The sequence below is a fragment of the Fundulus heteroclitus genome, unplaced genomic scaffold (assembly GCF_011125445.2).
Source record: "Fundulus heteroclitus isolate FHET01 unplaced genomic scaffold, MU-UCD_Fhet_4.1 scaffold_100, whole genome shotgun sequence".
Taxonomy (NCBI): domain Eukaryota; kingdom Metazoa; phylum Chordata; class Actinopteri; order Cyprinodontiformes; family Fundulidae; genus Fundulus; species Fundulus heteroclitus.
Window position 1 is genome coordinate 628,444 of NW_023396466.1, and position 12,202 is coordinate 640,645.

At 39.3% G+C, this 12,202-nt stretch overlaps 1 protein-coding gene across 2 annotated transcripts in view; it reads right to left on the minus strand.

The window, feature by feature from the left end:
* The window catches only part of fndc3ba (fibronectin type III domain containing 3Ba), a 69,328-nt gene that overhangs the window by 7,500 nt on the left and 49,626 nt on the right, over window positions 1-12,202 (minus strand). For both annotated transcript variants that reach the window (XM_012875724.3, XM_036128578.1), the window contains exons 21-23: window positions 8,378-8,596; window positions 1,889-2,055; window positions 754-881 (exon numbers count right to left, since the gene is read on the minus strand). In XM_012875724.3, the coding sequence (XP_012731178.2) occupies window positions 754-881; window positions 1,889-2,055; window positions 8,378-8,596 (514 nt within the window). The remainder of the gene's footprint in view (window positions 1-753; window positions 882-1,888; window positions 2,056-8,377; window positions 8,597-12,202) is intronic.

A 12,202-nucleotide genomic window follows, 5' to 3' on the forward strand; every position in this document is an offset into this window, starting at 1 on the left:
GACAAAGGATTTGTAAAATAGGTTGAAAACCACATATTGTTTTCCTTCCATCTCATATTAATGTATTACTTTGCATCACATAAAATCATCAGGAAATGCATCAGAGGTTGTGGTTGAAACTCTAGACAATGTGAAAATGTTCAAGAACGATGAAAACTTTAGCAAGGAGGCAAAACATACTGGTGAGTATGCATGTGATCTCCTAACACGATGAAAGAAAATAAACAGAGACCACTTATATACATATATCCACACAGTCTGCATTTGGTCTGCAAGCCTCAGCATTCTGTAAGCCAATTACAGAAAACGACACAAGGATGAATATTAATGTCCATTTCTCTACTCATCTTTACAGCTGTCAGATTTTAAAGTGAACTCAAATTCTTTTCCCGCTGCTTCTGCAATGCAAGTCATTGAAATTCTTGCAATATCTCTTTGTCAATACTATTACTCAGGGCAAGTGAGTGAACATAAAAGTGTCAGCACACAGTGTGTGTGTGTGTGTGTGCGCGTGTGTGTGTGTTTGTGTGTGATTGCAATTTTGCAGCTGAGTATGTCCCTTCCCATCCGAGGAAAACGAAATTAAAAATCCCCACTGAAGATTGAAAATATTTTCGCTATGCACATTCAGAGAAAATAGGAAAGAATCAAGCAATTAAAGAATAGCTCTGGACCAGAGAGAGAGCAGCTCCCAGCTCCATCTTTTAAACGTACTTTGTTGTATGCATGTGTTTGTGCGCGAGAGACACAGACCTGTTTGTATTCAGACTCACGTCCCACCAGCATCTGGAGGACGTAGTTCACAGAGTCCCCTCTCATTGGTGGGATTGTCTCCCATGTGACCTCGCACAAGTTCCCCTCCAACTGGTGAATTCTGGGGGCTGTGGGAATGGGGAAAAGTTAAAGATCATTAGTAAAATTAGAAACATTTAAGGAAACGTTCTCACTGTGCAAAATAACACTAATAAAAACATAATAATGAAATAAATTAATCAAAAACTGCTTTGTTTAAAATCTTCTCAACAATCTAGGGCTGCCAGGAATATTGCTTCAGACTGACACTGCTGTGTTGAATATTAGTTAATGGAAAACCATCCATAAAAGTGGGTTGCATCCAAAAGACAAAAAAAGTGTGTGCACTTCTTTTCTAAAAACATGTTTTGAAAGCAATTACATCCTGTAGGAAAACTGCAATTTAACACGATCCAATGAACATTCTGACAGCATGAAGTGCTTTCCATGAAAACGTGTTTTGTGGGTCTAGGCATGAGTAAAGTCGTCATCTCTTTTTTTTTTTTATGCTCGATGCATGGATCTTGAACCCTGGTCCTCAGGACCCAATGTCCTGCATGTTTTAGGTGTTTCCCTGCCTCCTCACAACTGACTTAAGTTTATGGGCGATTAGCACGCCTCTGCAGCCCTCAGTGGCTGCTGAGGAGGTCATGTAATCATTTGATTCACATGTGGTGCAGCAGCGACACATGTCCCGAGGACCAGGGTTAAAGATTTCTGCTCCAGGAGGGGAAACAAAATTTAGCAAATTAATCAGAAAGCAAGTCAAATTGAAGTCAGTAGGACCCAATTCAAGCATTTAGCAAGCTGAGGTGAGTGAATAATGACCAGTGCATCTCCATGCCATGATCATGGAATCATGTAATGTTGCTTATTGTCATCTCCATAACAAATCAATAGCTGGAGATCAAACGATCATCAGATGCGTGGAACGGCAGTGCTAAACTCTTATCAACCTAAGGTGCTGTATCTTCCTATCCCCCTAAAACACAAGGCAGATAACACTGCTTCTTTTAGTTGGAATATTGGGAGACACTGGTGACAACCGTTTGACCACTACGTGAAACCAAAACCGCGATTTCCTGAGTCAGTTTACCTTTGAGGGTCGGGGGTAGAGACTTGGTGGTGCAGAAAGTATGTGTGTCAGAAAAAGAGCCCTCTCCGGCATCGCTGAGGGCCTGTATTCTGAAGCTGTAGCTGCTGGACTCAATCAATCGCTGGACTTTGTAGGTGTGGCTGGGACCATGGTAGATTGTCACAAACCTGGGAGTAGAGATGGAGGGGAAATGACAATGAGTTGCCGAAACTTAACGGATAAGAAACAGAGGGAAATGACTGGAGTGAGGAGATATTTCCAAAACAGTTCTTAAGCTACACGTTAGGGCTTGAATTTGGTGACAAGACAGTACGCTTTATGTGAATTATCAAAACAGCATCTCAGATGACAGACATAATTTATTCTCGTAAAAGAAAGATGTTCTCTATCTAGACCAGTAATTTACTTTTGGCTTCTGACCGATGAAAAGGAAAAAAGTGAGCTAGTTTTAGTTGCTGAATTGCTAAAAAGCTATTCAAACAGTAAAGGCCTCAATAGCTATTCTAGTGCATTTATTTTTGAAAGCTCATTAATATCCATCTCAAACAATAGTCCCTCATCTTAGGCCATCTTCTTGACTTGTCACAAAGCACAACGTCAAGCCCAGACCTTGAAAACGAAGGAGGAGAAAAATGTTAGTTCAACTGATTGAAAAAATGTAAGAGAGAATTGCCACGTGTGTATGTCAAGGGGGGGAAAAAAGCTGGAAAGAAGATTTTTATCGCCACAATGAGGTTTTTCAGGAAGATAAACTTTTAAGCAAGAAATGAACCAGTGGAAAAGAGGGAAGAGTGATGTGTAGGCAAAGAAGATGGGGTACATGAGGGGAGTGTGAATAAGAGGAGTGATGATAGAGGAGGGAAAGGCAATGAGAAATTCTATAAAAGAAAAAAAGGAGGCAAGAAAAAAAAACAGGTTCACTTTAATACCAAATGAGCTCTTTATTAGTTGCGCTACAGAGAAATAGTGTACTCCTCTCAGGCTGATATATGAGGTTAATAATTCTTGTACGCACAGCTGAACAGTATTGTTAGCCCGCAAACACATCACAAACAGAACGGGATGTTGACTGGAAGTATAGATGCATAAAGAAAACACATGTCTCGTCTGCTGTGTCACCGGGAGCGCTGACCCGTTTCTTGCATTCGGATTAACCTGAAAGGCAGCGTGTCAAAACAATAAACGCAGACATCTACCCATGTCACAGGCCAACTCGGCCTCATCACCAGCACACAGTTGATGAAACAAATCGCAACCTTGATTCCGAGCCAAAGAGCGGTCGCAACGACATCTGTTTTGTTCTGCACGGTTGCTGAGTCACGGCTGTGATGTGTTTTGATTTCACATATTGTTTTTTCAAAATTAAGTGGAGCTTGAATATAGTCCATCACTAACAAGTACTTTATTGCCCCATTTCCTGTATAATAAACATATACAACGAAATGAAATCGGATTAGTCTTGCTTATATGCTGTCAACGAAGTCTTCCCTCAGATGTTAGCAGCAGGGGGACAAGCCTGAGAAGTCAGGGTGACTCCTCCCTGGCCAGTAGTGCCTGTCTTGTTTTAGTCTCTATGGTAGCCCATAGGATATAGATTTTGCAGTGACACCCCGCACTGGACTTCTAGTCCCTCTACCTGCACATTTTCCCCCCTATTAAGGCAGTGCCAGTGCTAATTTGGCAGTAGTTAGGCTTAGCAGAGTTTAACTCTCTCACCAACAAACTGGTGGTTTCTTAGCACCAATCTTGACCTGGGTAATAGGAAAGAACCACTTTTATTAGGTGTTGGAGGTGATGAGGGGGCAAAAAGCAATAAACATACTGTCCATGTTAATTTAAAAAAATCTGGTTTAAGAAAGTAATTATCAAGCTTTAGCTATATATATATATATATATATATATATATATATATTCTCTCTAAATTGTCCTTAGGTGCACATGAATGGTTGTTTGTCCTGTCTGTCTCTGTGTTGTTCTGCGATAGACTGGCGACCTGTCCAGGGTGCACCCCGCCTATCTCCTTTGACAGCGGAAGATAGACACCAGCAACCCTCGCGACCCCAACAGGGATAAGCGTGTCGGAAAATGAATGGATGGAAATATATATATATATATATATATATATATATATATATATATATATATATATATATATAGAGAGAGAGAGAGAGAGAGAGAGAGAGAGAGAGAGAGAGAGAGAGAGAGAGAGAGAGAGAGAGTCAATATAAAGTCAGATTTGCATGGAAATATTGTCCTATTGTTTATTTTGATATCATCGTCAATGAGTCAGCGTCACTCATAGAGCCGTGCTTGTATTAAATATTACTGTTTAATCCATAAATGCCACTTTGGGCAAACAGCTTTCGTGGAAAAAACTCTCTCAGAGACGTTGCAATTGAGTTGATCAAGAACAAAAACACTGCAGTCCTTCACTTACGGGTGTTCATGCTGCTTATGTAGCTGTAGCTCTAGTCATTTTAGCCAGGGAATAAACATTAGCCAGAAAATAAAAAGCTGTGGTGCAACTGCAGGTAAGCCCCGCCACCGAACCTCCATCTCTAAGCGCAATACATCCTGTGCATCTCTACTTGGTCAGCCAGGTTTGGTGACTGCCTCCTCACATGACACATGACAGTTGATCACACAGCTTCTCCACCTTGTGTCATCGACAATTGTCCTCATCGCCATTGAAAACCCAAAAATATCCGTTGTATCAGGGCCAAAAATGTTTAGTTTTTTCTAGAACAGGTCCAGTATATAATTTATTCAAGTATATATTTTTGATTAAAATAGGATTAGAGCTAGCCAAAAAAAAAACAAAAAAAAATTGGCAGATTTTAATTAAAATTTGATTGCAAACATATGTTTTTGTGTCAGCTATAATTATGATTTGCAATAGGGATGTAGATTATTGTTGCAAGATTTACATTAAAGCCAAACATGTCGGTTAAACTTCAAAAAGGATAAAAGGGAAGATGAAGACATGAAACCTTTAGATAAATTCTGAGTGGAGAAAAAAAAACATGTACAATGGAAAAAAAAAATAATAAAAAAGCAGCAGCAGCTGAAGCCTTGCTTTGTCCATTCTTCTTAAGATTCCTTTTTGTTAGATGGTTTAATCCCCCTCTGCACTGTACAGCCACCCATTACCATGGCACCCTTTCAACTAGCAATGGCCCTGACTGAAAGCTTTTGGGGTAACACAGATAGGGAAAATGGGAAAGAAGAAAAAAGCTCTTGGAGAAAAAAGACAACAGAGTTAAGAAAATCAGGGAACATGCCGTAATGGGGAAAAATTAATGTGAGAGAGAAGACTGGACATTAGAAGAAAAACACGCAAAAATGAAAACCAGAAAGAAAACTGGAGAAACGATAGAGAGGAAGAGGAAAGCAAAGAAAGTAGTAAATATTGTGAGTACAATACAATACAGTCTTTTGTCTTGGCCAATACAGGCTAAGAAAAGAAACGTGTCTGGATGCACAAGGGAAAAATATGGTGAGAGAAAAATAGGGAAAAAGAAACTCGTAATTCCTCCTGAGGTTCTGACATTGTAAGCATACTAACGGATACAATGAGATTCATAAATAAGAATTGGATCAGAGGAAGATGAGAGAAACAACAAAAGACATTACAGAGGACAGCCAAAGTCAAAATGATTAATGGAAAATCCCAAATCATATTTGGAGAACGTTTAGCTGGATATTCAAGATATGCGTTTCCAAGCTCTGTATTTTACATTTTCACAGCGTCTTTATTTTGGCACAAGGCGACAGTAAAGCTCCTGCATCTGGTTGCCTTAATAGTACGGGAATAAAGCATAAAACCATCATGAAAATTTGTTGCGGTACTAATAATTGGAGACCAAAGGAGGAAGTGTGGAAACTAACTTAATCTGGAAACTGTGGAACTCAGCATTTTTTTAAATGTCTCTTTTCATTTATGCACATGTAGGTTTGTTTAATCACTATTAATCATTATTTATGTATTATTATTTATTTGTTTTATTTATCCTCATGCATTCATTAAAATAAACTACAACTTTATTTTGGTACATTAATTCCTACTAATATACATAAATGAATTCATCTGTTCCTGATTGTAGACAGTGTCTGGCTGCAACAGAACTTGAAATTTCAGTGATAAAAAACATTCTGGCTAAAAATTTGCGAATCAGCCTTTAGGTGTGTGTGTGTATGTGTGTGTGTGTGTGTGTGTGTGTGTGTGTGTGTGTGTGTGTGTGTGTGTGTGTGTGTGTGCGTGCGTGCGTGCGTGCGTGCGTGTGTGTGTGTGTGCATGGTAGTTTGTCCGTGTTGTGATGGACTGCCGACCTGTCCAGGGTGTACCCCGCCTCTCGCCCAATGACGCCTGGAGATAGGCACCTGTACTGGAGGTTGACACGCCGCGTCAGCCAATCAGAGAAGCTCGGCTTAGTGACGTAGCGGCAATTACTGAATTACTCTGAACTATCTGCTGAATCTAGACACAGCGCAGAGGCGCCCGACGAAGACGTTTTCTGGCTTTGTTCAGCAAATAGAGCCAAGCTAGCCTCTGGATTGCACCTGCCAATGTACACAAGAGAGCAGCAAAAAAAAGAACAGGGCAGCTCCTCCCAATACACGTCAGATACTTGTGCGTCTGTTCACAAATTGTTCAACCAGTGTCTAGAGCATTTTTGACACGCTAGACACGCGTCTCACAACGCGCATATGTGTCCGAGTTGAGGCACGATAAGCGTTTGGTCTGACAAGACCGTACGACTAAATTTCATCAGGATTATCTGAGCAACAGCATTTTGTTTCATTGTATTTTGGTATACAATATGTATGAGTTTCAAATGACAATGAATTTCTTGTTAAGGCAGATTCTGGCTTTTTTGACCAATGGCTTTGTTGATTATATAGCAATTAATTTATTATACTGGCTGTTGTTTGAAAATAAGCTTTTTAAATGACACTGCTTCAAAAAGAACTACTGCATTTTTATTTTAAAAAAAAGGTAAATAAATTATTAAACAAATATTCCCTCACATAGATATTACGTCGTATATGATTTAGCCTTCGGGGTTATTTATCGCTTGAAATAATTTGTGTCTACAAGGAAAAACTCTTATTTAAATTTAGTTTTGAGAGTCTATTAGTTTTTGCAGAAAGAAAAAAAGTTACTCACTGCTGAAGTAGCTGGCGGTTTAGAGAGTGCTGTATACTAACATTTTATTGGAAAGTTTAGTGAAAGGAAAAAGTCCAGTAGAAAAAGGTGCCGCAAATCAGATGGCAAAAAAAGGTTCAGAATACACGGCAGTGTATTCTAAAAGTAATTTTAACATTAACATATGCTAACTTGTTATAGAAACCTTGCGAAACTTTGAGGTAGTATCTAAACCCTAGAGTGCAGCATAACCTAAGAAAAATATGCCTAAATTGCACATTTCTGGTAAGCCTATGGTTTCGCTGGCATTATTGTGTAGATGTTCTTTGCATATTGTGTTATGCTCAGGACTTGCAAGAGCATACACAAACTGTTGAAGTACAACTAATAAAGTACGCAGGAAGGGTTCAGCAGAGGGTTTAACCTGTGTCATAAACACACAGTCACTAAGGTAGTCAGAAAGGGCCAAAGAGAACTATCTAAATTGTGAAAGCTGTTTTCATTCAGAAGGCAGCTGTGACTGTGCATGTTTGTATTGCTTCTACTGCCATTCATTTGCAAATGTGTGTGTGTTGTGCAGAGATGAACCGATCACAGCGAGCTTGATACGTCCCCATCTGTCGCCTTCGGTGCTCTGTCCCATTCCAGGGTTGCCAAGATACCTGCGTGCCATCTCAGTGCCAGCCAAGCATACATTTAAACAGAGACAGAGGTAATCGTGAATGGTAGAGGTTTCTAACACTCTCCCCTCCTGTTTCAGTCAGTTAATAATCTCTCGCTCCTCGTTTCTTTCTCTGTCTCACGCGTGTCTGGCCAGTTGGTTAAATGTGAGGTAGATTATTGGCGGCTGTTTCCCAGCTGGTCACAAATGCCCTCAACATGATTACTCCCGGGTACATGTAGTTAGTGGCCACACACACACACACACCAGGCTACAGAGTACACGTGTACACTCACGCTCCCTAAGCTTCCTCAGCTCGCTGTGATTCTGTCTGCTGAATAGACCAAAGTCCTGATTTACTGTGTTGGATAGCGCTGGGCTGAGGGGAAAGTGAGTGTGCAGTGTGGCCAAAATCCAGGGAAACATCAATCTCTTTTAAATTGTTTGTTGCGAAGGATATATAAACGCATTATGAAATGCAAGTAATTTATGCAGCACATGAGAAAAGCATGTAAAGAAAGAAGGGAAAGCCTTCTTAAACAGAACTTCAACATGGACCATATTCCCACATCCTTTAAGTAATGAGTTTCCAAAATGTCTTTGTGGATTTAGTTGACCGCAGTAAGTTATCGCTTTGAAACTTTGGGTATAAAAAAAATCGGTGTGTGTCTGTGAACTCCACCTGTGGTTCTTGTCTTCCATTTGTAGTGTGTAGACCACGTCTTCAGACAGCAGGGTGCGCGTGTGTCCGGCATTCTCGCCCCACTTGAGCTTCAGGCTCTGAGGGCCTGCGGCTGAGCATTCGAGCGGGGGCGGGGCTGGTGGAAGGGGGCGGGTCCTCGCTACCAGCAGGGGACTCAAGGGACTGAAGCCAATGGCGTTCACCGCCTGAATCTGCACACTGAAAGGTAACGAGTTAGTGAGAGATGCTATAATACACTGTTTAGATCAAATTTGCAGTTAGATCATGGAAAGGGGGTTTCATAAAACAAATACAGCAGGACTGTCCAGATCTGATCCCGAGCATTAAATTAGCATCCCAAAGGAAGCAGCGTTTAATGATCAACAGCCAGTTCCTACTGTTCTTTAAAAAAAAGGCCTGTTTTAACATGGATATCATTTTGTTGATCTAATAAATATTGCATTTCCCTCACAATCTAGGTAATTTTAAACATGTACCATTACTTTTAGGACAAAAACTGTTTTGACTGCTGAACATTATCTGTGTGATGTCATTTGGTTTGCACTGTGCTTATACAAAGCTGTGCCGAATGCAGCTGAAACAGAACCTAATAAATTGTGTCACATTCAATACAAGGCACCTCGTTTTTCCAACCAAAAGCACGTTTTCTGTACGTTCTGTCTGCACCCCACGAACTGGGATTGCAAAGAAATATGTTGTGAGGCAATTTATCGAAGCGTCATATCAAAACAGAGAGCTAACAGGCTGGTCCGTCTGCAAACCAACCTGCGAGAAAAGAACAGCGGGAGCAAGACCTGGCCTTATCAAAGCCTGTAGCTATATGTGTCAGAAACAGGTTTAGAAACAAATAATGCAACAAAGCCCAATGTAGGTGACCTGTTGGACTAAGCCTTGCAGGAAGCCTTAATGAGAAACAGCTCGTTAAGGCTTCCTGCAGAAACTCCTTTTAAGATAAAATAGATGTTGCTGTTCTTAAAAGAAATTAGAAGATGCAACATCTTGAATCCCAATCACAACATCAATGAAGACCTATGTAATACTGATAAAATGTAGGGTGTTCTTTGACGGACCTTTAGAGCTTCTCAGTAACCAAGCATAGATTGATGTATTGCTTTTTATTAAATGGGACAAGAATTTGACGACTGTAGGGAGCTATTCTTAAATTACTTGATTACCTATCATGGACAAAAAAAAAAAAAATCTCAATTATGCTTCTCTGTATAAACTTTAATGGGAATACAAGTAGATCCTGAGGTTATAGATTTACAGCAGTGTCACATGAAAATGTTGGGAAATATATGAACCATCTAACCTAACCCTGTTAGCTCTCAGAGTATCTGCAGGCCTATTTGTCTAATGGTGAGGTAAATTTTCTGTGAAGAGGCTTTCGCCCATTACCAGCCTCCTATTACAACTTAATGCACTCTCCAACACGAGACCTGAAAGTGCCAACCATTTCTGGCCGCTTTCCTTTCCTAAATGAACAACGTCCTCGAAAGAAAGAAAAAAAAGATAACTGATGTACAATACATTACATGAGGACAACAAATTGTTTAATTAATTAATTTATTTTTGTTGTTTCAAATGTTGCAGAAGGTTTTTTGTGACGTAATCTTCAACACTGCTTGCAGGTCTCTCTTCTTACTCTGCTAGCATCTAAGCGCACAAAGACACACATAATCACAGCCAATTAAAAAGAACCGACAAATAGATTTCCTTTCTTCAAACTCCTCTGCGGCTCACTTCTGAGAATCCCCACTCACTTCCTTATCCTTCGACTTGCAACGTCTGATCAGCTGATTAGCACCCGCGCTAGAGGGCATTTACCTTCTGACATTTAACTGTTGATTTTTCATAACAGTAACCTTTCCTTGCAGCTAAGTCAAGGAGGAGGAGGAAGGGCAACCTTTATTCCTTCACCGAGCTGTTAAGCGCAATGATAAACTGTGACAAGAGGTTGTGAGGAAGAGGCAGAAACAAAGAAAGAACCCCTCAGGCCAGGGGTTCTCAAACTGGATGTTTAAAGGTTTTATATCTGGATAAAGTCAAAGGTTTAGAAAAACTGGTGACAACCAGTCCTTATAACCAACAAATAAAAGAAATGGCACTTTATACCAAAAAATTGCTTGTTTGTGATCCGAAGCTATACTCTGACTTTGAACACTAAAGCGTGTTTAGCACTTTAGGTTCACAAAATCTCACACTTGATTAACTTCATTACTTTTCATGTCTCAACAAATAAAAGTTACTTTCCTTATAGACAAGAATACAGCAAATATCTAAACTGAACTTGAGGTGCAAAAAGTCGCTATCACATCAGAACAACTGCAGTGAAATATACAGATACCTATAGACAATTGGAATACAGGGCAATAAAAAAGCACTATCGGTCTATAATGGGCTCCCTAAAACATCTGCACTATGACCTTTCACAAATCCCATTCAAAATTTGATGGTATTTAACCTTAATGGTGCCTAATTACATGGCTAATTTATTCCAAAAAAGGTTAAAAAAACAAATGTATAATTTCACCAATTCATACACCTATTACAGCTAAAGTTCTTTATTTAGTTCTTTATTTATTTAATCCGAGACAATGTACAGAAAAATCTAGTATTGAGCATCTCGCTTCTTAACTAATTTCCATCTGCAGGTAGGAAGGAAAAGAAAATAGAAAAGAGCCCTACATTCATAAGAGGTTAATTAAAAGTCTTTGTAAAGACTTAAGACTTCTACTGGGCAGTTATCTTGGGGAAATAAATATTAGCAAGTATGTTTCATATGAGAGTAGAGAAAGCTTCCTGCAGAACAAAAACATCTTTAGATGCATTTCATCATAATCAGACAGTCTTCCTAACTCATCAACAACAGTGGGCAGGCTGTGTGGGGTTTCTTTGATGCAGCCACATGTTTTGCCAGTTTATTAACAGCCTTCTATGCACCAACATGAGGTTAACTTTCTAACAACACTTAACCAAAAGCATGCATACCTTTACAAGGTGTTACTAAAGGACTATTTCAGTTACCAAAACTCAGTCAGTTAACAAGAATCCTGGTTACTGAGGATCTTTGTACACATGTATGTTTGCTAGGTGATAGGCTAATGTTAGCGAGTTTCCTCTTTGTTTTGACATGACTTGTTGATAATGAGACTCATATGTTTTATTTGTTTATATGTTTTGTCCTAACAATCATGTTAGGACAAAACTTCTACAAAAAAATGTATTCTCCTTCATAAATTACACACTTTGCTTTCATCATCATAACTATAAATGTCTGGGGTTATAGACACTAAATGCTGAGCTACTTCCAGCATGGCTGTTGAGCCTCATCCATGCAGATTAATAATACAAATGGACAAGGAGAAGCAGTCTTTCACTGTGAACATCAATGTAAAGGGTGAGCTAAGGGACACTTAGGTTATTGTGTGTGTGTTTGGGGGACAATTTGTGAAGCCGACAAATTACCAAATTCTTTTTAAGGACAGCAGAAGTCACAGTGCCCTAAAAATTAGCCATCAACTGGGTCACCCTTGACTTGTTAGACTGTCATGTAACTTTACATACATTTAAATAGGAAGCATTTATGTCAAAGACTGAAAAAAGTTTTTTTTTTTTTTTTTTTTTTTAGGATAAATTAGGTAATCTTGATGTTATACTACATTCTTGGTGCAATTATGCAACAATCAAAACAGTGGAGGTCCTGCCTGGTCTCTGTTTAATAAGAGTAAACCGATTAATAACAAAAGGGCTTTATGGAAAATAATAAAACTTAAAAACATTAATGGAAAAAGTTTGTTTTAT